The sequence below is a fragment of the Eublepharis macularius genome, chromosome 1, assembly GCF_028583425.1.
Source record: "Eublepharis macularius isolate TG4126 chromosome 1, MPM_Emac_v1.0, whole genome shotgun sequence".
In the NCBI taxonomy this organism is placed as follows: domain Eukaryota; kingdom Metazoa; phylum Chordata; class Lepidosauria; order Squamata; family Eublepharidae; genus Eublepharis; species Eublepharis macularius.
In genome coordinates, this window is record NC_072790.1 from 114,233,070 (window position 1) to 114,257,477 (window position 24,408).

Consider the following 24,408-nt stretch of genomic DNA (forward strand, 5'->3'; position numbering starts at 1 on the left):
ACCTCTCTTCAGATGGGCATGTAACATTAGATGAGAGTACTTGAAAGGAAAATGCACAGCTATTACACAGGGCAGTTGGCTCACCTTGAAGGAACTTTAGAATCTCTAGTTGTCAGAGTTGTTTTCTCTCTTTTCCTGCTTTCCTTGGAAGCCATTTATGTGGGTTCTTTCTGTTGGATGCTCTTTAAAAAGGAACTTGGATCAATATATCATTCAGTGTTGTTGGATGCCCCAATTTCTTAGAAAGTAGGACTGTTCCACCTCAATTTGCCTTATTCTTCAAGATACAAATTTGAAAAGGACCTTTTATTTTTATGATTATATGGCAACAACACGGTATGAACTGACAAGTTTCTCATTAAGTGTTGTAAAAAAAGTGATCCATTCAGTGAGCATCACAAAGCCAGTTCCTGCTCAGACTACTCTTTTCAGTCCTACTGCTGCAAATTAACACCCTGCTTGCCTGTATCTTTTTTTAGTGAACACGGAACTCTCCCAGGCCCATAATCCTGCAGTTGTGGTCTGTGATTACTACACCCAATTCAAGAGATTGAGGAACTCTGAAAGGAAAATGAGATCAACAAAAAGAAAGTGGTTTTAAAGATGGCTTCACTCCAGGAGACAGGATCAACACCAACAGTGTTATTTCATAAGTTAAGAACAAGGAAAACAAAAATTATGAGTTTGATCAACAGCTATGTAATGAATTGATAAAACTATTCAAAACTATCAAAACAATACCTTTCCAGAACTTTTTTTTTTTTAAATATTTTTATTAGTATTAAGCAAATTAACATTAACAATAGTATTATAGCCATAACAACAAGAGAAAATGTTCCACATTACATCTGAAGATAGATTTAACAAATAGATAAATGGAATATTAAAAGAAAATATTCCTTTTTTTTTTTTTTGCAGTTTAGTTTCAGTTTATTCAAATTTAACAGCCCATAGGCGCCTTTCCAGAACTGATCTGAGCTGAACTGAGCAAAGCCCATACTATTTGCCTCCTTTTATGATATTTCACAACTAGTTAGGCCCGTTGCTTGAAGCCAAAATTCTCAGACCTTTCCAGAACTGATCTGAGAATTTTGGCTTCAAGCAACGGGCCTAACTAGTTGTGAAATATCATAAAAGGAGGCAAATAGTATGGGCTTTGCTTTTCATCAACAATTTTTGCCCATTTTTAAATCCTTTGCAATTAGGAATGCTAGAAATGCAAGCATTGTAATTCTGCTCTTTTATAAAAAATGAAAAAAAGAATACTTAAGGAGTGGCAACTGGAGATATGCTTACTTGAATCCAATGGCCAGTTATTGTTTATACATCATCTAAGAAATTCATACGTGATTTTTAATGTGACAGCTTTATTTACAAGTCGCTGACGGGTCTTCCCTTTATATTACATTTTCCTTGCGAGGAAAATAGTACTAACAACAGACTAGCAGCCACTGGGGAAATTCATACCCCTTACTATTTAAGACGTTTATACATGACATGTTGTTGTCAAACCACCATGGGCACCTATTTGTACCACCACCAGTGACACTTTGATCTTGCTCAATTACAACCTTGATTTGCTTTCAGTGTTTTGAAGGAAAAAGATGGAGACCGCATGGTTATCCTGTAGCTTACAAGTAGCATCCTAACCTTTTAGAATTGTTTTTCCTGACAGAGGCACTCCAGAACACACACATGTTTTTGTTTGCTCATTTAAAAGACAAACTTTTCTCAATCAGAAATTCCAGAAAAAATGGGGGTAAATTATGAGAGGGAGATGTCAAGGGTGTCTGTACATTCAATTTTTTAAAAGATATACTGATAATCACAGAATTCCAAGGGGCCATACAGACCTTCTAGTCCAACCCCCTACCCAATGCAGACATGACATTCTCTCTCTAGAGATTTGGTTGAAGATTAATGTAAGTATCCTGCCAAGGAATTATAAAAGACTCCACTGGTTGGTTTTTTGAAGCTTTATTGTAAGACCTAGTATCAAGATATTACAAAGGCATTGTTAGGAATAAGGCACATGCAAAATCCAGTAACACATATACTTCAGATAATCAGTTTCCCCCCACTTTGGGGGGTTGGACCTGAATGCCTGAGAGTTCAAGGCCACCCAATCAGCTGCACAACTTTGAAGCAGCAACCCGGCTGCACAACCTTGGAAGAGCAGCTCGGCTGCATCAACCCCCACCCTTGGGACTGATGGTAGATGCCAACATCCTGACAATTAATAAGCCTACTTTATGTTATTTATAATTATAATTCTAAAAACTATATAGAGAGCTAAAAATAACTTTGGATTTCAACTGCAGCAACTAAGAACACTTTCCTGGGAGTAAGCTCTATTGAATAAAATAGGACTTTGGAGTACAGCTGCTTAGTATTACTGTCTGTGTTACTCTGTTGTTCTCAGGTAACCAGGACCACTATTTCTCAAAGGCTATCTGAAGAACGTTTGATCAAGGTAGACTCTTCTGCAAAGTGAATTGCATTGGATACGTAACAGTTTCTTATGTTCATTAAGGGCTGCCTTCCCTTTTAATGTTGTCCTCTATCTGAAATACATATTCTCCTTGGCTAGGGGAAAAAACTCACTCTGATCTGGAGGCCTGTCACTATGTGAATAGCGGTAGATTAAAAAAGACCAAGGAGTACTGATAGCATACATTGAACAACATCGAAGCTAGAAGACCTTCTTCCCTAACAACTCTGTATCATTTTCCAACCAAAATTAATTTTTGGTGCCAACAATAAGAGGCAAAACATTTAGAGAATAAACAAACTTTATTTTATAATGGTGTTACATAAAGCAAAATATCACTTAATACAACCTGAAATTGCTTCATATTTAATATGGCATCAACTATACACATAGTGAACAGTGGAGGGAAAGGACAGTTAACAGGTTTTCATACAGACTTCTTCATTGGCAGCCTCATCACACAGAGATGGTTCTCATACTGCTTATAAGAATGGTCCCAAGCATGCACCTCTGGTTCCACAATGTCCTTAAAACCTGTGCAGGTCAGGAAAACTAATTGAAACAGGTAAAACTGCTTAACAGAAGTGTTAGTTGTAACATGTAAATGAGTTTTAATATAATGCAAGCATTCTGCACATATATTATATAATGGAAGTGCTTGACATTTAACATGTTAAGAGAAAAGCACTAAGGTTTTAAGCTGCCTAAATTATCTCTGTTGGAAGGGAAGAGAGCAAGTCCTTCCAACCTTATCTGGAATGTTGCAGACTACAAAGTGTCCATGAAGGAGCTGAACAGCAGTGCAAAAACATTACTAGAATGGAGCTCATTCAGTAGAAATTTCTTTGTAACTCCCTCTCTTCTATAATATATCAGCACCAGTTCCCCATAGAAAGTGGGAGACCCTCAGAACAGAGAAAGTTATAAGGAGTTTATATAAAAATCCATATAAGTCCAGGTGAAATTCTTAATTTACTTCCAAGTTATAGGAAAGCTTAAATTTTTTTAATAAAAGAGTGTACTTTTTATATTATTCGACACATTTTATTTACCCAAGTAATCTGGAAAAAATACTCTGTAAATTATTCCAGTAAGAACTTCTGAAAAGATTGTATCTAAATTATTCCAGTAAGATTCTGAAAAGGTTATATCTAAATTAGTCAGTCTGTCTTTCCCACATTTTTCACTTGCTCAAGTGAACAGTGATTACTAAATATTTTTGTTTGCTTTTGTTTGCTTTCATGCGATCAAGAAATTAGTTATATAAAAATGACAGGGAGTTGTGCAAAAAAAATAATAAATCTCTAACCTTCATAAAAAAGCCAAGAATGTTAAAAAGTGGTTATAAAAATAAAGTAGTAAATGGTAAAGGACCAGAGAAGATACAGTTTGGTGTTGGCAGTTCATTATAGAGATGTCTAGTCATTGTTTCCCGCCGTCGAGAATTTAGTAAATCAGTGATGGAAATACCAACTTGGAGTGATCAAAGTTCTCATTCACAAATAACTCTTCATAATTCTAAAAGAGGAAAACAGTAAGGCATGACATTAGTTTTTTAAAATCCCCTTAAACTCTTAAAGTGGTCTTTAATTTTTCTTCTTCAAGAACCACTTTCTTTTTCAGGTCACACTCACACTGATACCTTCTCCTTGCCTTGAGAAACATATCAGATATCTTGTTTTCATAACAATATACTTGTTCTATTGCCTTCCAGGAGATTAAACTCAGGAACTGAACTTGATCTTCTTTAAACTGTGAATGGTGGATGGTGAACCTGATATTTCCACTCTGAAAATTCCTTTGTAAAATAATTAGCTTTCTGATTAATTAATTTTGACTACTGTGAACTCCAAATTAATTACAAATACAACTTCTAGTGCACTATCATTACCAACTGGAGTGCTAGGTCTTACAGGATTTCAGGCAAGTCTTGACATCATGGGAAACAGTTTTTTATGGCCACTCATGCACAGAGCCTTGAAGTAGGGTTTGGGCGATTGGATTTCTCTACCTCCAGAGTCATACAAGGAGACAGGTATATTAAATTTTGAAGCCACGGTGAAAATTGAAGCTTTGGGGAAAATAAAATATGAAATACTTTGCTATCAAAACTAAATATATTTGTTGCTTTAATAACATAAAATACATCATTTATAACCATTAGCATATAACCAGAACATTTATGGTATTTAAAAATATACATTCCTTACTTTTCTACAAGATTTACACATACACTCAGTAGTACCCTTGAACTCTACTTGGTCTTTAAGGTGCTATTGGACCCAGATCTTACTCTTTGACTGAAGACCAACACAGCTACCTATCTGAAACTACGTAATACTAAAACAACAGAGAACTGCAAACGACTGCACCCTATACTGTCTTAGTACATTTCACTCATTCTCATAGGAAAAAATATATTTGAGACCCTGGCAAGTGGGTTGCAGTCTGTTCTGATGTCTGGGGCTCACAGAAAACTGAGATCTAAATCAAAAACGCTCTGCCAGTGCTCCAAAGTTACCCCAAAACAAGGGGTGGCAGGGAGAGCCCACTGAGGAATTTATAGGTTGATCAATCTGTACTAGGACTTAAAATGGCATTCATCAGGATACAGAGACCCTAAAGCAAATCTCCAAACTTTACCAGCTCCTTTATGGCCTTCATCAAGAGGACAACTAGGTATATGTCAAAAGCCCCCTAACCCCCAATTTAGTGGGATAATTCAGAAATCAGGGATTTCAGCACCATACTTAAACTAGTACAGAATCTAGAAAGCTTAATTGGGGGCAAGTGCTGAGGCTACTTTCTAAATGGGGCTTTTGACAGTGGTTCCATCTCAACATACCACACAGTTATTGATACTCCATAACTGGAAAATCAGGGTAACAGGGGCCTATCCATGTTTGCTTGTCCATCTCTATATGACATGCCTCCATTGAGCAGCCATGTGAGCAATGGACATCTGAAGTTCCTCCAAGTTAATATTTCCATAGGCTATTGTCAAGCATCAAAGAGTAAAGAAAGATAGCAAAGTTAAGTGTTTGGCAAAATAAAGCATATATTAGACTCCTCCTCTGTGGAAGCAGAGTCCAGTGCTGCAGCACCTTCCAGTGTTCCCTTGGCAGACCCAGACGAATCTCAGAATACGGGGGGGGGGGGGGGGGGGATTCTGTCTCACGCTGTTCCCTCTCTCTCAAGCCAACCCCCTCCCCATAGGCCTCTTGGGAGCTGTCTGGCCCTTCTCTCTTGCCCCTTGGCTTAATAAAAGATTGTCTGGGAGTGGGCTGACCCAGGACTCCCTCAATGTCCTCTTCTCAGGGGCAGACCCAAAGTGAGTGAAAGGAATCTGGGCCAGTGGCCTGGATGGGCCCACCCTTCTCCTGCCCTGCCTTCCTCATAGTCTTTAAGAGGCTGCTATGCCTGCTTGCCCCAGCCCTAGGAGGCTCCAGCTTCTACTGGCCTCCTCCTGTGGTCTGTTCCCAGGTGTAGTGTGCTGCCTGAGCCCTGCCTCCATCCGAAGTCATGTGCCACACCTGCAAGGTTCTGAAGCCGCTGCCCAACACTGCTGGGTGTGGCTTTGCCCTTGTTCCTTTTCCCACAGCCCCTGGTTGAGCTGCCTGCCTCAGTGATGTTTGGATGAGACTGCCACTTGCAAGAGGCTCCTCTGGAATAGCGTAGGGCTGCCACTTCCTGACAGGATATTATTAACACCAACAAATTTCCAGGGTAAACGTTTGAGAGTAAAAGCTTGTTGGGCTTTAAGATGCTACTAGACTCAAATCTTGCTCTTCTACTGCAGACCAATACAGCTACCCACCTGAAACTAGCTGAAAAATGTTCAGTAATTGATCCTTTTGCAGACTGGCAAATGCTAACGAACTTTTGCTTGCTGTTTTCACCTAAACTAAAGCCTACTTTCTGCTCCCTTTCCTTCTGCTGCATTTCTGAACTCTTTCTAGCCTCCGTTTGATTCAACCTTATGAGACAACGCTACAACTTGCCTCCCATCTACAGCTTGCATTTTTTCTCCACTGTCCTAGATCTTTCCTTTCAGCATTTGATGTCATGTTTCTTCCTATACTGTTTCCCCTCTGCTTTTCTTTTTAAATGTTTAAAATGCTCCAAAGCAGATGCATCAAAAATCAGAATAGAAATCCAATCACATACAGAATCACAAAAGATGAAAAACTTTGACCTCAAATAATCAAACCCCAGTGTCTCCAAGTATACATATATAGAAGTATACAAATACAAGTATACATATATATTTAGATACTTGAGACTCTTACCTTAGTCTCCTTCCTCTGCTACATCAGTTTCCTTATGCACTACTACTCTGGTTACGGACATGTCAGGGTGCTGCTCTTTGACTTCTTTAATGGCTTGTGCCAATGCCTACATAAATATTGAAAAGAATTGGTTGAATAAAAGCAACAGTTAGATTGCTTTGTTTCATATAAGAATTTGTTGATGCAACAAGTCTAAGCTCTGGACTATTTTAAAAACAATTTAGAGGAAAATAAACAGAAACTGATTTTGTTAGGACAAGTACACACTGAAGACTCGCAAAAGGACCACAGCCCAAATAACCAATAATCTTTTTCTAGACATATTTATAGTATGAACCTTCTTATTTGTTTTAGAGCTGTTGGTCCATGTGGAACATACAACATTGGGGATCAAGTTTCTGGAGGTTGGAAGGAGCTGCAGGGGGGAAGAGAACACAGCAAAAATCTACATTTTCCTGCACCTTCTGCCAACAGCTCTACTGAAGATAATCTAATACTCTCTCAGTTACTAGTATCTTTTAAAATCCAAGTTTAATTTAAGTCGATTTTTTGAATTCAAAGAAGTAAAACTGGGATTGTATAATTAAGACTAACTGGAGTATACAGATTGTACAACTGATTTTTCATAAGTATGTAAAATAAAGGTGTTTAAATCCTGAAGGCAAATATTTATTTATTTTATTTATGTCATTTATAGTCTACCTTTCCCACTGAGACTCAAGGCAGATTACATAGAGTGAGATTAGCACAGTCAATATCAAGGACATTTCACTAAATAATGCCATAAAATAAATAAATACAAGTTTACAAAGACATAACATTAGCAAAAATCCAATACAAATCTGAAGAAATGCTGAAACAGCACATAAGCAATTCTAGGACAGACATTAGACAACACATAACTACCCAGTAGGGTTATACTTAAAGCAACAGGTAATACAAAGGAGCACATACTTAAAGCATTGCATTCCAATAAAGTGTAGTTTTGGAGTTAAGGGTCATCAGAGGTCCTGAATTTATTGAAATAATGCTGGATAACATTGTATATAAGAACATTTTACATAAATAAAAATATTAGACATTCATTAAACTGAGCAAGGAACTTGCATTAAAATGATCAATTCTAAAAAGTTTACTTTGTGGCTTTATAACGTTCATACTACCCTAGCCTAACATTAGGGAAAACTTTAGGGGAAATAAATTGAGTTTCATCAAAGCAAAGATGTTGTTGGACTTTTTTCAGATCTCTCAGCAGTATTGAGGATGTACCAGGACAAACTGCTCTTATGCCTAATGCTAAACAACTCTGTTATTTAATTTCAGGCTTCTCAGAGAGATTGAGCTTGGCACAAACCACGTGCTACAGGCACATCAAAATATGACATAAAATTTGCAGCCATTGGTACATTAGAATTAAATCATGAAAATTAAATCCCCATTCTTTTGATATGTGCACCTAGCTTAGAACCAGAAAAGCAGGTGATAAAACAAAACAAAACAAAATGGCAGGCAATAAAATAATTTAGTGATTGTTAATGATTTTGTGGGTCTACACCGAGGTAATCTATTTGTAAATGAAATATTAATCAAAGACATCATGAGGCTTCTATTTTAGCGCTGTTCATTTTCTTAGATTTTTACAGCCTAAAAAGGGCTAACATTTATTCTCTCACCTGATCATGGTCAAGGTCTGCATCTCCAGTGATAACAATCCGTTTTTCGATTCTGGTTTCTGACACACCACCTTTCACTGTCTGAAGTTTTCACAAGGGAAAAAGGTAAGTTTTATAGGGGCTCCATTGCACTGAATTTTGCTGTAGAAAGTCTGCAGTGCTACAGAAGCATTATGTCCAACTCTACTTTGATGATAATGGTAAATCAAAGAATGTTCAACCCATCAGTGTAGCATTAGATGGAGCATGACAGTACCTGAATAGCTAAGGCAAAAGGTCTCTGGAAAGGTGGCATACAAATGTTCTAAATAAATGCAAGCCACGTACTGTTTTATACCCCAAGTTTAGTGTATCCACCACCCTGTGTATCCTGACACCTATTTGACTGCTGTTCTGCTATAGGCCCATCACTCACTCCATTTATCTATAACTGCTCCTCAACAAGGCTCCTGTTCCTCTGAAGCTGCAAGCCAGGGAAAAGGGTGGACAGAGGCTCAGTGTAAGTCTGACTTCAGATGTCAGTTTCCTGCAGCACCACTTGCTGGATTTAACTCTTAAAGCAACATCCCTCCCCACCAAGTGAAGGAGAGAGAGAGATTAACAACTTTGCTATTTCCCCCCAAGTCTGTCACTTGAAATAATGGGAATCAGCATGTCGAATGGCTTGCAGGATTAGGTGAGCTAGTCAGCATATTAAGCTGAACACTCCAAGGTCACACGTAAAAAGGTGTTAAATGAAAAAGTGAAGAAGCAGAGTGGCCCTTAACCTTCTAATGAACTCTCCCAGGAAATGGGAACTGCTAAAGTCTCACTCTACCTTCCTACCCCAGTTCTTTACCAACTCTTCAGCAGGAAGATATTTTTCTTCTCTACATGCTTCCTTTCACAGTTGGGAGCAAAAAGGGTTAGACAACAAAGGGTTTGCAAACAGACTGTAGAGTTTTCCTTATAAAAGAACCTAAAATGTTGTAAACCACCTTGAGCACTAAACATGGTGGAGAGGTGGTATAGAAGTTAAATAAATAAACACATTGTTGCAAAATTAAAATTACTGCAATATTCTGTGCAATTAACAGAATTACAGTAAACCCTCATACTAAGAGAAGCAGATACGAAAAATTCCAGCAAGGTATTTCACCACCAAATATATGCAGCAGTGCCAATAAAATATTATTTATTTACCTAAATGTTGATTAAATGGTATGCCTATAACACAGGAAAAGGTACAAAACTCTCCCATCATTTCCACTGTTAGTAGTGCTTATAGTTCTGAAAGACTAACAAGTTCTTTGCCACAGGGGGAAAAAATACTAACAATTGAGGTATTAAGACTGCATACTGAAAGTAGAGAATTCAAACACTGAGGTGACAGGGAAACACCATCTACAAACTCAGAATTCCCTCCCATTATATACTGGAGCTGAGAGTACCAGACAAAGGCATAAATAGCATCATGTGCGGCAGAACAGGAAGTGTACAAAACAGAAATGAAATTAAAGCAAATTAAAACATAATCAAGAAACAAAGAGCTGGAGAAATCTACAAGTTGTAAAATTTTAAGCTTTAAAAATTTTCAGCTGCATCCAATAACAAAACATCTTTCAAATCAATTCATTCTGTATGACAAAGAAACGGTCTCACTTTTGTTCATTTACCTTAGTGATGTGTGTGGTTGTAGTTGTAGAAACAGATTCTGATGTGATCGTCTGAGCACTCATCAGCACACCAGCATCACTACCACCATCAAACTGGGTAATTGAAAAAGACAACAGTCAATGCTGACTAGGAGAATAAATCAAGGCAACAATCCTAAAGTTCTTTAAGTGGACAGTGCGAGTTTTAGGACTATGCTTTGAAACCTGTGTTTATGGAGGACAACGATTTAAATGCACAATAAATTCCACATGATGTAAATTATTCATTTGAGATAGCTGAAATCAATTTGACACTTCAATAACAATCACAAAAGTAAAGGTAAATCCATACTTTTGGAGTCCTAGTATAAGTAATATAATCATAAGAAATAATTTTTCAAAGAAGTAAGACAAAACTTATCCTAGCTCAAGATGTAACCTAAAATGTCATTCTAAATTATACAACATCTGTACCTGGGGGGATTCATACGTGATTGTTTTAGTCTCTGTCTGAACAATTGGTACTTCCTTAGTGGAGATTTCAGTTCTTTGTGAAGCATCTGAAATGGTCACCATCTCAGTTTTAACCACTGGAGGCTAGTGTTTAGAAAGACAGAAGGCTATGAATTTAAAGGTCATAAAGGTAAAACATATGGCATCTAGCAGGCTATCAAACACACAAGCCTTTCAACATTCTGATTATAAATCAGCAAATTACCCTACCAGATTGTTCAAGCTGCCTATGAATTTTACTTCCTCAGAACAATATATGAATGGCAGATAAATCTCTCAACATACAACTAACTTTGTAGCCCATGAAGCATCCATTCGCTTTTAAACCATACAGATGTGGTAGGGAGCCATGTGCTGTTTAAAAATAGCTATACACTCACATTAATGTACATGGTAGTCACAACTGATTACAGCTCCTTGTTATCTGAATCCAATGTTTTACATTTTTAAAAAGCTGTTCAATGTTGTGCCAGTTTATAATGATATATACCCACAATTGGAGGCCACAGCTCACCATCACATGTATCTGCGATAAATGTTAATCACAAGAAATTATAGCTGCTCAAACTTAATGACTGGAGTAACCATATAATATGAACTTTATGACTTGTAAATATGTTACATACAAGACAGTTCTTAAGAGGAGTTGAACCAATATTAATTATTAGGTTTTTTAATGTATCATCACATTTGGCATTTCTGAAACTAAGTCAATCAAGAAAAACCTGCTCCTATGTATCTGAAAGAGGCCAACAAAAAGCAATGTTCTGAAGAACCCAAACCATCATATACTTTAAATGGTGATGTTTAATAGAATGACCATCTCCTTGAAAAAAATAGAACAAATGCTTGAATGCCCAAGATTAAGGAAGAAGAACTTGGCTAAGGCTACAACTCTTCTAGGTTCAAAGCTTACAAATCTATATCCTTCTGCTGCAATCTAGCCTGAAAGCATCTATGTATACATATTATGAGAAACTTAAAAAGGTGTTTCTGTATCAAGATCTAGGTAGCAATTTCATAAAGTATCTAGGGAAAAGTTAAAGAGAAATTAGTGATTTTTAAGAAAAATATAATGAAGATGGTTGAGATCCTATGCAGCACAGGGGGAAGAAGCTGATGGAGATGGATCTTTGCTTACATCCTTCCTTCAGTAACAACCAGTGAGCACTGAAAAGCCAAGGCTGGGGGTTGGGGAACCTGCATGGATTAAAAGCCTCACAACATAGGCAGCTGCAGTAACTGGAACGACTTGGTCAAAGCTGCCCTTTCCTCTTGTAACTGCAGAGCTTCTATTACTGATAAAAGGATTAAGAGAAAATGAGTCATAGGGTCTTAAGCTGATGCATCTTGATATCACCTCATATACAATATATATTACTTCAGAACTGCAATTCCAAGTTTATTTTGAATAAATACTAACAAAACAAACAAGACAAGACAAACATATTAACACAGCAAACAAAAGCAAAACATGAAAAAAGTAAGTAAGATGGTGGTAGAGTCCCAGGAGTTGAGTTTACTAGATTTACCAAAAAAATTCAGAAGACAAGACGGAAAGTAGAATTTTACTATTTTCTCCCCACCTTCAGTTCTGAATTTTTGTTAGAACCTGGACAGAGAAGAAGAAAGGCAGAGATATCCATCCCTAAAACAAAGTGTCTTATCTAGCGTCCCCTCCTCTTCTACCATTTACCTCAGAGCAACAAATTATTTGTGGTGACACATCAATGTCAATATGTGATGCCTCTCCATTTAGTTTGAGCTGTTCTTCCTCCCTCTCTTTTTCTGGGTCTTGCTCATTCCATTTTATTAAGCTTTTCTCTCCAGATATCTTTGTGGGTACATCATTTGTCTGGACCAAAGCTTCTGTTGGTTGTGCATGCTCAATTGTTACTTTAACCTGGCTGACTTCTTGTGAAATTTCTGGATACTCTACTTCTTGTGTCTTGTGATCTTCTTTGTCGTTGACATCTTCATTCTCTTCTAGCTCTTCTTTTAAGATTTCCGGAGTCATTTGATGATGAGGCTGATACTCTACTTCATCTTCACTTTCATTACTGCTGCTGTCTGATGACGAGGAAGAATCCTTTTTTGAGAGATGCTTCATCTTCTGAGTTTCCCCACCAGAGATAACTTGTAATTTGCCCCTTTGGGTATCATCTGTGACTACTGTCTCTTCTATCCCAACCTCTGCCTGCTTCTTCTCCGCTACATTCAGAGTCTCATGTGAACTCTGCACAAAACAAATGGATGAGGAAACACAAGAAGTAGAACATATGAATAAATAAAATCATGAACATAAAATTATATGATGGATGACTCAAGTCACATGAACAACAAAAAGATGACTGGAATAGTTAAATGAAAAAAAGGAAAGAAGAATGAAGATTCTGAAATGTGAAAGTTAAATGGGCTATGGCAAAGTAGTAGAACCTTAATAGTCCTGCTGGTTCCAGTGAGAGGCCCTTCTGTTTTGGGAACCAATTTCTGTGAAATGAAAAGCAACCAGAAGACATATATGAATAAGAGAGTCTATACTTGTTGACTCATTTTATCATTTCACAAACAGCACAGTGGGACAGACTGCACACTCACAAATTTATGAAATGTTATGTTAAAGCAGCATAAGTAAAATGCCCAGCAAGGCACACTGAAAACAGACAAGAAGTATTAGACCAAAGGCCTTCAAGCTTACTGCTTTTTGTGGCTCACCAAAACACAGTAATTTTCACAATCTTTTTGACATAGGCTAGCATATTGTGACCATGTTGTTTTAAAATTTTAATTTCTATTCCCTTTTTAAAAATTGTACCTGTTCTTATCTCCCTTGCCCTCAGCCTTTGGCACAGAATAAGTTGGACACCAAAACAAATATTCTATTTTTCTTAAAAGCAAGGTGCTGTGTGTTTTATCAGTATTTAGAATAAAATGTCAAAGAGGGCTACTCAAGGCCAATATCCACTGGACCGTAGATCAAAAGAGTGAAATCAATCAAATGTACTGGCCCTTGCCCTAAAAGAAGACCCATTTGTTCATGCAAGGGGAATTATTTCTGTTTATTTCCCTTTCAAATTGGAAACTCCTGCGCTGCACCTCATGCAGTTCTGAAGGACTTGGGTGAAGTTATGGGCTTGGTGGTAGAAGATATACTTTGGCCCAGGTTCAATCCCTCATGTCTCCAAGTTAAAGATTTAAGTAACAGTTCATATGGAAAATCTCCACGAGACCCCTGTCAGCCATTGTCAGTTAAGAGTAGAAAATGCTGGCCTTGATAGACCAACGGTCTGACAGTTCAAGGAAACTTCATGCATGTTTTTGTATGAGTCCCTAACCCTCAGGAGCAGTTTTTCAGCAGGCTGCAGCCCAGAGACAGGAAAGAAATACACTGCAGGCAGAGCTCTTCTTACAGAACATTGTAGTGAATCCATTAAATAGAAGTAAAAATGTCATAATCTAGATGGTCTTAAGATTTCATTTTAATAAAATATTTAGGTCTGAACCATACAGAAGAAAAAGTAGATGCTTGTGGAGGCACATCTTCAGTTTTCCTACTCCCACATCAGCCCCCTGAAAATTGTTTGCAGTGTGTCAAACAAAATGCATCACAGTATGAGGAAGGCCTTAATTAGGCAACGTTACCCTCATCCATTAGAAAGGGAAGTCAGGAAAGATCTGCCACCATGAGCTCCTTCTGTTCTATACTTTTTCCTGTCAGAGGGATCACTACAAGCTTTCCAAAATGTTTTTGTATTACAGATACCAAATGTTCTAATGAAATGCCTTTCACACTTATAGCATACATTGTTATCTTAGTTATGCGTATGTGATGAAATCTGAATCTTGCCCGTAGGAGTGTGACAGGTCTCAAAATAAGACACAAAACTACTATATAAATATATAAGTAACAGTATCAGTATATTGAAGATTTACTATGTTGTCAGAACCTCAAAAATGATACTAGATTTTAAAGATTGTCTATGGTTTAATGTGGATTTTAAAAACGATGAAATTGCACATTCATATAGTGACACTATGAATAAACTGTAACAGCTTTAATTAAATTCAGCACAGCATCTGTGACTTAATTTTGGTTACACCAACTGACATGTAAAATTCAATTCAGATTTAATTGATAGATATTTGAAAATTCACAACTGCATTGTTTTTGAAAATCTACCTCTAAAAAACTTGTGGTGAGATGGTTTTATCTAGCTTTTCACTTCAAATAAAACTTTCCCTCTAGCTATTGAGAACATTAAACAGTACAATATCACCAGTGCTTACATCTAGCTATCCATTCCCACTGCATGAGTAGCACTGCTTCCAACAGTGAAGAGATAAAGACAGAAAGCTCTAAGCAGGAGCTGTTTCTGAACATCCATGAAGCTTTAAACCAGACCCACATTTCTTTCTTTTTTTTCTTTTGTCCTAATTTCAGCCTATATGCTTTAATGATCAGACACAATGCATATATTATTTGACATCTTAATGAATGTTCCTTTTTCCATATATAGCTTTATGCTGAAAAAAGTAAACGTGGAAAAGCACCTCAGGCAGCTGAGAGAAGGGTGAAGCAGAAAGCTTTTCAGAAGGTACATTATCTTTCACAACAGTGCCCTCTGCTGTCCACAAGGTAGCTGAAGCGAAGGCAGTTTTCATACTACTGGAAAAACTCTCTTTACTAAATAAAATTGATGCTATCTCCTCTTCTAGGCTCTAGACAAGTTAGAAAATGGAAGCAACAAATTAACAGCAGAAGACAAAACAGCAGTGACCTACAAAAGAAAGGAAGCATCAAGCAAGAAAGGAATCAACAGACATGGAGGTGGGGAAAACATAAAGAGTACATACAAACGTGTTTCTCTACAGCTCACATTCTACTTATGTCAGAATGATTTAACAACTAACAAAAATTTGAAATTACAATTCTTGCTTATGTTATTGCTTTTATTTTAAACTAAAACTACATTAAAGCTCAAAATGTATTCCATACATAGCTATTAGAACTAGGTTATTTTTTTCCTCTTTTTTCCTCTTCCATACCCATTGTTACATTCTGAAAAGAAGGGGCACTTAGACAGCTTATTTAAACTTAATTCTGTTTAACTTCATGGGCTTACTTCAGAATAATTACACGTTACATGCAAATGTGTACATTAGCCTACGATCTCTTCTTCCATGGCTTTTAACTAACATGGCACAAAATTCAAGTTTAGAGGTTAACATTTTTAACAGTACTATGGTGGTAGGCAAGCAAGTTGTGGCAGAAATTGATTACCCTCCCCCCCATCACTCCCCCTAAGGCTGCTTTTCTTAACAGGCTTCTAATGCACGCGTGAAACAAACACCTCAACCTTCTAAATAAAAAACAAACTCCTCTTAACAGCTGCAAAGTTATTTCAGTATGCTTCAACATATAATGTCTTCTAATACCCCAAAAATCACCACTGGTAAAAGACATATGAAAGCTTTTTTTAAAAAGGAGCTGCATGCATACAGCATATGCATATAGTATGCATACAACATACAGCAATTATCTTTTAAAGATACTTTATTTATTTTGAGATAATCTCATTCTCAAATACAGAAGTTCTAAAACCAAAGTGCTGCCTTCATAGTAACATCAAATAACCTCTTCCTGAAAAAAAATATTCTAACCCAAAAGCTAATATAGTAGTTCTAATTAGGGATGTGTGGTTTGGATATTCAATTTGGGAAAAACTTCCGAATTGGACTCGATCCGTAAAGATTTGAGATTTCTAGATCGGGGCCAACATGCTGGCCCCGATTTGGAAATCCTGAATCAAAGCTTTCCGAAGCATTCGGAATGCCTCAGAAAACTCTGGGGCTTAGTTTAAAGGGCCCCGCCGCTGCTTGCAAGCAGAGGTGGGGCCCTTTAAACACCATCAAAAACAGCCCCCACTCCCACTTACCTTGGCCCCGCCATCGGCAGTAGCTCCGGCCCTCCCTGCCGTCCGCGGGGCAGCGGAGGCGGTGTGGCAGTAGGTGGTGCAGCAGCAGAGGAGCCAGCTGGCTCCAGGCTTCCGCCAAGTGCCGCTGCAACTGCACACCGCGGCAGCCACCGCTGAGCAACGCCGCTGCGGCGGTCACCGCCAAGCAGCAGCAAAGCTGCTGCCGCCGAGCGCCGCTGCTGTGGCTGCCGCTGCCGAGGCCGAGCGACGTTGCCGAGGCCAAGTGACACAGTGGTGGTGGTGGCCGCTGAGGCCAAGTGACACCACGGCAGCTGAGCAACGATGACAACGAGCACCGCTGCCGAGCGATGCCGCCGCTCAGCTAATCCCCCTCCCCCTCTCCCTCCAGCGCAAGGTAGGTGGGGGGTGGAGGGGTTGCCCCAGGGGGTGGGGGGAGGTGGGGGGGACTCGCTTCAGTATGCTCCGAATATTTATGGAGCATACCGAAGCGAGTAAAATACTATAATTCCAAAGTCGCTTGCCGCTTCAGAATTATGGTATTCCCGAATTTTTCGAAGCGACCTGGCCCTGCACACACCCCTAGTTCTAATAAGGCTTCATACTCTTCTGTTCAGACTGTTTAAAAAAGGCTAACTACCTACTTTCTACCAAGTTAAGTGAAAGCAAGACATATAAAATGGTGATAATTCTGTCTCTGTTTAAGAGTATTCTATATATATCTTACAAGTCTACTTTATAACAATGATGAAAAGCATGAATTTTTTTATATTGCTATTATATTGATAGCTAACATCACACAGAATGTGTGTGTATAGACATACACATGTATGCACAGATGAGTGAAAAGAAGCGAAGTGAGAAGGTGGCCACTTATTTTGAATCAGAATTCTACAGAAGAGATAACCTAGAGACTGAATCTGTTCTAATACTACTATTGCCAATAAAAAAATCATTTTCCTTTGCCTACATCACTGTAAGGCAAAGCACCGAATCATTAACAAATTCCTCAACAACTTGCAACAAATCCCTTAAATATTTATTTTAAAACTTTCTAGCACAAAGATTAATAGAACAAAAAATGACCTCATTCTTGTATCACACCATCTGAAATTCTTGAAAAGGACTTTTAAAAAATTACATTCTAGGCTTTAAGATACACACAAAATGCCAGAATCACATTTGTTAATCGACATAACTGTTTTCACAATACTGCTTTTGTTAGTGTAGATTCCAAACTTGCTGCTTAGTAACGTGGCAGATTTTAAAATTCATTTCTACTTTCAAGTGAAATCTCCACTACCCCTTGCTTAGTGCCAAATTTCTCCCTGGTTCAAATTGTTCTAAAAGAACCATGTCAGAGCTTATTATCTGACCAACATCACTTTCCTCAGTCTCAGAATGGTTTTAACTTGTGTACAGTTTCAAACCATGTCTTCTGCCATTCTAGATGGTTGTTATACACAAGCCAATTACTGCACACATATGCATTTGTGGAGATTCAGCCCCAGAAGACCTTCCACACTATATTTTGTTCTGTCTTTTGTGTTTAGAGTCTAGACATAACTTTTTTACGAACATCTTAAAAGCTATAGATTCCTCTCCTGTGGTGGAAAAATTAATTTTCCTTCTTTCCAACTCAAATCAGTTACGTTTCTTATAAAGTGGCACAGTTCCCCCTGGCAGCTAAGAAAATATAGGATAGAGCTGTGTTTAGTGGCTGAGATTCCTTTATTAGCATATAATGAAGGTGCTGTATGATTTAATATGCTTTAATGTAGTTTTAGCATTATAATTTTGTTGCACTTTGTTGGTATTTTGTCTGTGCTTCCATTGCAATGTCCTTTAACCTCATACAAGAAACATTTTCTATTCAGTTCTGTAAGTGGAACTCTAAACCATAATATATAAATATTACTTAACCAATATAACTACTTACTGCACAATATCTTTGGACACTGCAATTAAACTTGTAAATTAACTTTTAAATTAGAGGGAAATCTCCCCCTTTCCCAAGTTAAATAGAGATTTTTGTAACTAGTAAGTCTCATATGCTGTGCTGAGTGATACTAATTTGAAATCTTTACTCAAGATCTCTTTTTAAAAAAATCTTAGACTGGCTTATTGATTTTTGATGAACAATACATTTAGGAAAGGTAATATAACAGTATTTCCTCCAAGTAGTAACAAAATTTAGGTATCACATTCCTGTGAACACACCGAAATGACATTAAACATTAGCCAGCAAGATGGTTCTAATTATCATGGGCATAAAGATCACAAAATCTTTCCTGCCATCTATTCCCCCCTCAGCAGCCTGACTCTAAGAAAGTAGATTCTTGGAGTATTAGTCTGGGTCATAGAGACTGCCCTAAAGAGGAAGAAGGGGACAAAATGTTGTCCGTTTTCTCCTTCAACACTTATAGCGCCCTGATTCACATGGTTATTAATCCACATTGGTACTATAACATGAGGCATCAACCTTCCTTGGCTCAGAAGGGTCTGATGGTGAGAAGAATACATGACTGACAGTGCCCTCTCCACGTGCACTGCTGAATCCAATACAATGTCTATCATAAGGAGGAAGGGGGGCAACAAAAACGGCTTCTATATAACCAGTATAAACACTGCTCCCCCCCCCAAGAGATGCTGGAACTCATGATGTTTGTCACATTGGGGCCCAAGCCCATCAACTGAAAGAGATGCCGGTACTACAGAAAGGGGTGCCAGTACTACGTAGTGGCACATACTGTCAGAAAAAAAGCCCTGAGTATAAGCACAGCAAAAGCAAACACAGAGCTAAAAAGACATTAAACCTTTTAATGACAAAAATGTTTTTAAAAGCCATGGTAGTAAAACCGAAAAATTGTAGAGAAAAACAGGCTTTCTCACCTGTAACTGTTGATCGTCGAGTCTCTTCTGTGCAGACACACATTGGGACTGCACAGGCGCAGGCCAGCCGCGGAAAAGATTTTTCTAGCTTTTAGAGATGTGAAGGGGCCGTTCGGATCCACCGCGCATGCGCACCGGTGTTCCCGCCAATTTTGAATGTATATATATCCGAATGTCCCCGGCATTCCCTCAGTTCACCTGAGCTGCCGGAGAAAAACTCAGTTAACCAAGCACTCACAACGGGGTAGGTGGGAGGGAATGTGTGTCTGCACAGAAGAGACTCGATGATCAACAGTTACAGGTGAGAAACCCTGTTTATCGTCGTCGTCCTTCTGTGCAGCCCCACATTGGGAGAATAACTAGCATCTCACCAATGGGGGCGGGTGTGAGTGTCTACTTGAACAAAGAATGCAGGACAGCCATGCCAACAGCTGATTCACGCCGTGCATTCACGTCCACAGAATAGTGTTTGATAAAAGTGTCTGCAGTGGACCACGTCGCAGCTTGGCAGACGTCCCGGAGCTGCACTCCTCACAGGAAGGCAGCAGAAGCAGCTTGCGCTCGAGTGGAATGAGCAGTAACCAACAAGGGGCACTGGACTCCAGCTTGCTGATAACAAAGTTTAATTGTAGACACAATCCAGCGAGAGATGGACTGGGCAGAAGCAGGTGAGCCCTTGCGAGGGCCAGAGTAACACAAAAACAGGGCAGGAGATTTCCTGAAACATTTGGTGCGATGTAAATAAAACAATAAAGCACGTTTTACATCCAATGTGTGTAGTGCCCATTCCCCTGGGGACGAGGGTGTCGGAAAGAAGGAAGGGAGGAACACCTTTTGCTGCAGGAGAAATTTGGAGACCACCTTGGGTAGAAACTCCATGCTAGTGTGGAGAATGACCGTACTAGGGAAAAACTGCAGGAAGGGAGGGTCACACCGCAGGGCAGACAGCTCCCCAACACGTCTAGAGGACGTGATTGCCACCAGAAAGGCTACCTTTTGTGTGAGCAAAGGTAAGGGACAGGTGGACAGGGGCTCAAAGGGCCGGAGCATCAGCTGGGAGAGAACCAGGGACAGACTCCACTGAGGAATCGGCGGGGCCCTAGGAGGGAAGGTCTTGAACAGGCCCTTTAGGTACTGCTTGGAAAGCCAGTGAGTAAAAACGGTCTTCCCATCAATCTGCTCATGGAAAGCAGAGATCACAGCCATGTGTACCTTAATGCTCGAGAAGGCAAGACCCTGTGAGCACAAATCCAGGAGGTAGTCCAGAACGATAGGTAAGGGGCAATCAAAGGGAGAAACCCCTTTTGGGGCCAACCACCTGGAAAAACGCGACCACTTCCTTTGGTAGGATAACCTGGTTGATAGCTTCCGGGCATTCAGAATGACCTTAAGAACCTCTGAGGAGAGGCCTACTCCGGAGCGCACAGGAGCCAGGCAGCCAGACTCAGAACTGCCACATTGTGGTGCCTGACCCCGTCCCTGATTAATAGGTCCGGGGCCGGTGGCAGCGCTTGGCATCGTCCCCATGACAGGGAGAGCAAGAGAGGGAACCAATCCTGGCGAGGCCACTGTGGGGCAATCAGGATACAGTGGGTGTTGAAGGCCCTGACCCTGGAGAGGACCTTGTGCATGAGCAAGAAGGGCGGGAAGGCATAAAATAGCTCTGGGGACCAGGGTATCTGGAAGGCATCCCCTAGGGAGTGAGGGCCAATACCGGCCCGGGAGGAGAACAGCGGAGCCTGCTTGTTGTGGGCCGTGGCAAAGAGGTCGATGAGTGGTGTACCCCACATGCGAAAGACTTGGTGGAGGTAAGCCCTGTTGAGGGACCACTCGTGTTGAGGCAGAAATACCCTGCTCAGCGTGTCTACTGCGGTGTTGAGCTCCCCGGCAATGTGCACGGCCCTGGGAAGGACGTTGTTGACCACGGCCCATTTCCAGAGAGTCGTTGCTTCCCTGCAGAGCTTGAGCGAGACCGTTCCTCCCTGCTTGTTGAGGTAATAGCAGGCTGTGGTATTATCCGACAGGACCTGAACCCTCCTGTTCCGAATGACATCTGCAAAAGAAGCAAGGGAGTAACGGATCGCTCTAAGCTCTAAGAGGTTAATGTGCATGGTCGCTTCAGTTGGGGACCAGATGCCTTGGGCTGAGAGCTGCCCACAGCGCCCTCCCCATCCCAAGTTGGAGGCGTCAGTAAAGACGGTGACCTCCGCCAGGAAAGGGCCAAAAGGACAACCTTCAGACAAGTTCTCAGGGACAGTCCACCAGGCCAAGGAACGCTGGACCACCCTGGGGATGGAGAACTTCTGACGCTGGCCCATAGTGAGGGGGTTGTACCTCCGGACGAACCAGTTTTGCAGAGGCCTCATATGCAGGCGTGCGAAAAAACCACCCCTGTGGAGGAGGCCATAAGGCCTAGCAGTGTTTGAATTAGGAGGGCAGTTTGAAAACGGTTGTGCATGAAGTGACGGGCTAGGGAGGAAAGCCTGGTCAAGCGATCCGGGGGTAAGTAGGCCCTGCCCCGTGGCGAGTCGAAATGGACCCCTATAAATTTAATGGCTGTGCCCGGAGTTAAGATAGACTTATCCGCATTAACCACCAAGCCCAACCTCGCTATCACAGATAAGGTGAGGGCAATATGGTCCCGGAGAGAGTCAGCTGAGGGTCCCACCAGGAGCCAGTCATCCAGGTAAGGGTAGATAAAGCATCCCCTGGACCGTAGATACGCCACCACGGTGGCCATGCACTCCGTGAAAACCCTGGGTGCAGAGGCCAGCCCCAAAGGCAACACTGTATATTCATATACAGAATCCCCATAGACAAACCGCAGATACTTTCTGTGGCCCTCAAAGATGGAGATGTGGAAGTAGGCGTCTTTCAAGTCCAGAATGGCTAGCCAGATGCCTGCTTCCAAGAGCTCTATGACCCTTGTCAGGGTCAGCATTCGAAACTTCTCAACCTTCAAATAACTGTTGAGGCCCCTAAGGTCCAAAATGGGCCAGGACCCTCCATCCTTCTTATCTACGAGAAAGTATCTCGAGTAGAATCCCCAAGGGGAAGCAGCGACATTGACCACCCGGACAGCACCTTTGTTCACCAACTCCATAACATTATTGTGTAAAACAACATTCCAACATGGAGAACAACGGGGAGGGAGAGAAAGGGGAGGTGCATCAGAAAACAACAATTTGTAACCATGGGTCACAATAGACAGGACCCAAGTGCCAGAAGTAACAAGCTGCCAACAGGGCAAAAAAGGCTGAAGCCTGTCCAAGAACCGGGCAGTAGCGAGAGTGCCCTTGGAGGCCAACTGGGGAGCGTCCAGGCTTAGTCAGAAGACAGAAGGCTTCTGCACGGAGGTCGATGGTTTAGGCGAGGGGGGCTGCTGTCTCCCCTTGGACCGGCCGGAGCGCCTGGAAGAGTGACGCTGCTGGGCTGAGTAGGATCGGTGGCCATAGGACTGGCCCGAGAAGAATCGCCCTTGACGCTGCTGGTAAGGCTGATAAGGGGTCTGGTAGGATCGGAACCGACCGTAACGATACCTTGGGCCCGACGGCTGAGCTGAAGGAGCGACTCCCAAGGACTTGGCCGTTTGCTGGTTCTTTTTCATCAGCGAGAGGGATTCATCTGTTTTCTCCGAAAAGAGCTGGGGCCCCTCAAACGGGAAATCCTCCACCTTCGCCGTCTTCTCTGGTGGCAGGGCCGTGGACTGGAGCCAGGCGTGTCGACGCAAGACCACCGAAGTCGCCATTGCTCGCGCTGCAGAGTCGGCGGCATCCTTGCCCGCTGTCATCTGTTGCTTTGACAGCTTCATGGCCTCAGCCTGGAGGGCCTTAACCAGGTGGCGACGATCCTCCGGGAGGTCGGAGAGGTAAGAGGACAGCCTTTTCCACAAGAATAAATTATAGGATCCCATTATAGCTTGGAAATCTGCTATACGGAACCCCAAGGACGCGGACGAGTAGAGCTTCCTGCCTATGCCATCCAGCTTCCTGCCTTCCCGGTCTGCCGGAGCCGAAGAGGAACCGTATCGGAACCGAGCCTGACCTTCCTCCGCCACGATGGAAGAGGGCTTAGGGTGAGAGAAAAGGTACAGGCAGTCGTCCTGCTTCAGGCGATAGTACCTTTCTTTTTTTTTCCCTAATAGGCGATAGTACTTTTCGACCTTCTTTGCCGTTGGCGGCAGGGATGCCGGTGTCTGCCAGAGCGCAAGAGCATTATCGACAAAGTCCTCCACAGGAGGGAACGCCACCGAAGCGGGGGACCCTGAATATAACGCCTCCAGCAGCTTGCTCTTAGGCTCGGAGGTCGTGGAGGCAACGTCTATCTCCAGCGCAGCGGCCATCCTGACCATCTGTTCGGCGAACATTCTGTAGTCGTCATTTGGGGACGACGAACGGAGCTCACCCACGGTGTCATCCGGGGAAGGGTCAGAAGCCACATCCGAGGAGTAATCGGACGGGGAAGCCAGGCCCTCTTCATCCTCGGAATCCGAAAACTCCGCCGGGGTCTGCGTCGGAACCGAAGCCGGGCGCCCGACCGGAGCCGATGGACAAGGCACAGGAACCGAGGGATGGAGTTGCACTCTAGCCGCAGGAGGAGCAGGCGCAGGTTGCACAAGCGGTTGAGCCAGAACGGAAGACGGCGGAACCGAAGGGTGTTGCAGGAAGGGCACAGACTGCTGGAACCAGGCCACAAAATCCTGCCAGGAGGTCATGTTCCCTATCCCCGGGACAGGCTGCCAAGGAGGTAGAGGAGCGGACACCGGAGCAGGCCAGTGGTACGGCGCCAGAACCGATGAGGTAGACTGCATCGGAACGGAGGCCTCCGAAGGCGCCAGGGCGGACAGCAGGGAACGCTCGAACGACTGATACGGTTCCGGGAATGGCACGTAATCCTCCGATGCCGTTGGAGGAGGCGTACAAGGAGGTGACGGGGTATGAAGACTCACCACATCGTCATCAATCAGGACCGGTCTGGGTGGCG

At 41.5% G+C, this 24,408-nt stretch overlaps 1 protein-coding gene across 8 annotated transcripts in view; it reads right to left on the minus strand.

The window, feature by feature from the left end:
• Positions 1–2,774: 2,774 nt before the first annotated feature.
• The window catches only part of EPB41L2 (erythrocyte membrane protein band 4.1 like 2), a 176,037-nt gene continuing 154,403 nt past the window's right edge, over positions 2,775–24,408 (minus strand). For 3 of the 8 annotated variants that reach the window (XM_054976410.1, XM_054976547.1, XM_054976481.1), the window contains exons 15-21: positions 13,037–13,090; positions 12,297–12,836; positions 10,562–10,684; positions 10,109–10,201; positions 8,454–8,534; positions 6,781–6,886; positions 2,775–4,009 (exon numbers count right to left, since the gene is read on the minus strand). In XM_054976410.1, coding sequence (XP_054832385.1) covers positions 6,782–6,886; positions 8,454–8,534; positions 10,109–10,201; positions 10,562–10,684; positions 12,297–12,836; positions 13,037–13,090 — 996 coding nt within the window. In that variant the 3' untranslated portion in view covers positions 2,775–4,009; position 6,781. Of the gene's footprint in view, positions 4,010–6,780; positions 6,887–8,453; positions 8,535–10,108; positions 10,202–10,561; positions 10,685–12,296; positions 12,837–13,036; positions 13,091–15,151; positions 15,320–24,408 lie in introns of all 8 variants that reach the window. The other 5 variants (XM_054976681.1, XM_054976615.1, XM_054976898.1 and 2 more) reach the window with 4 other exon arrangements.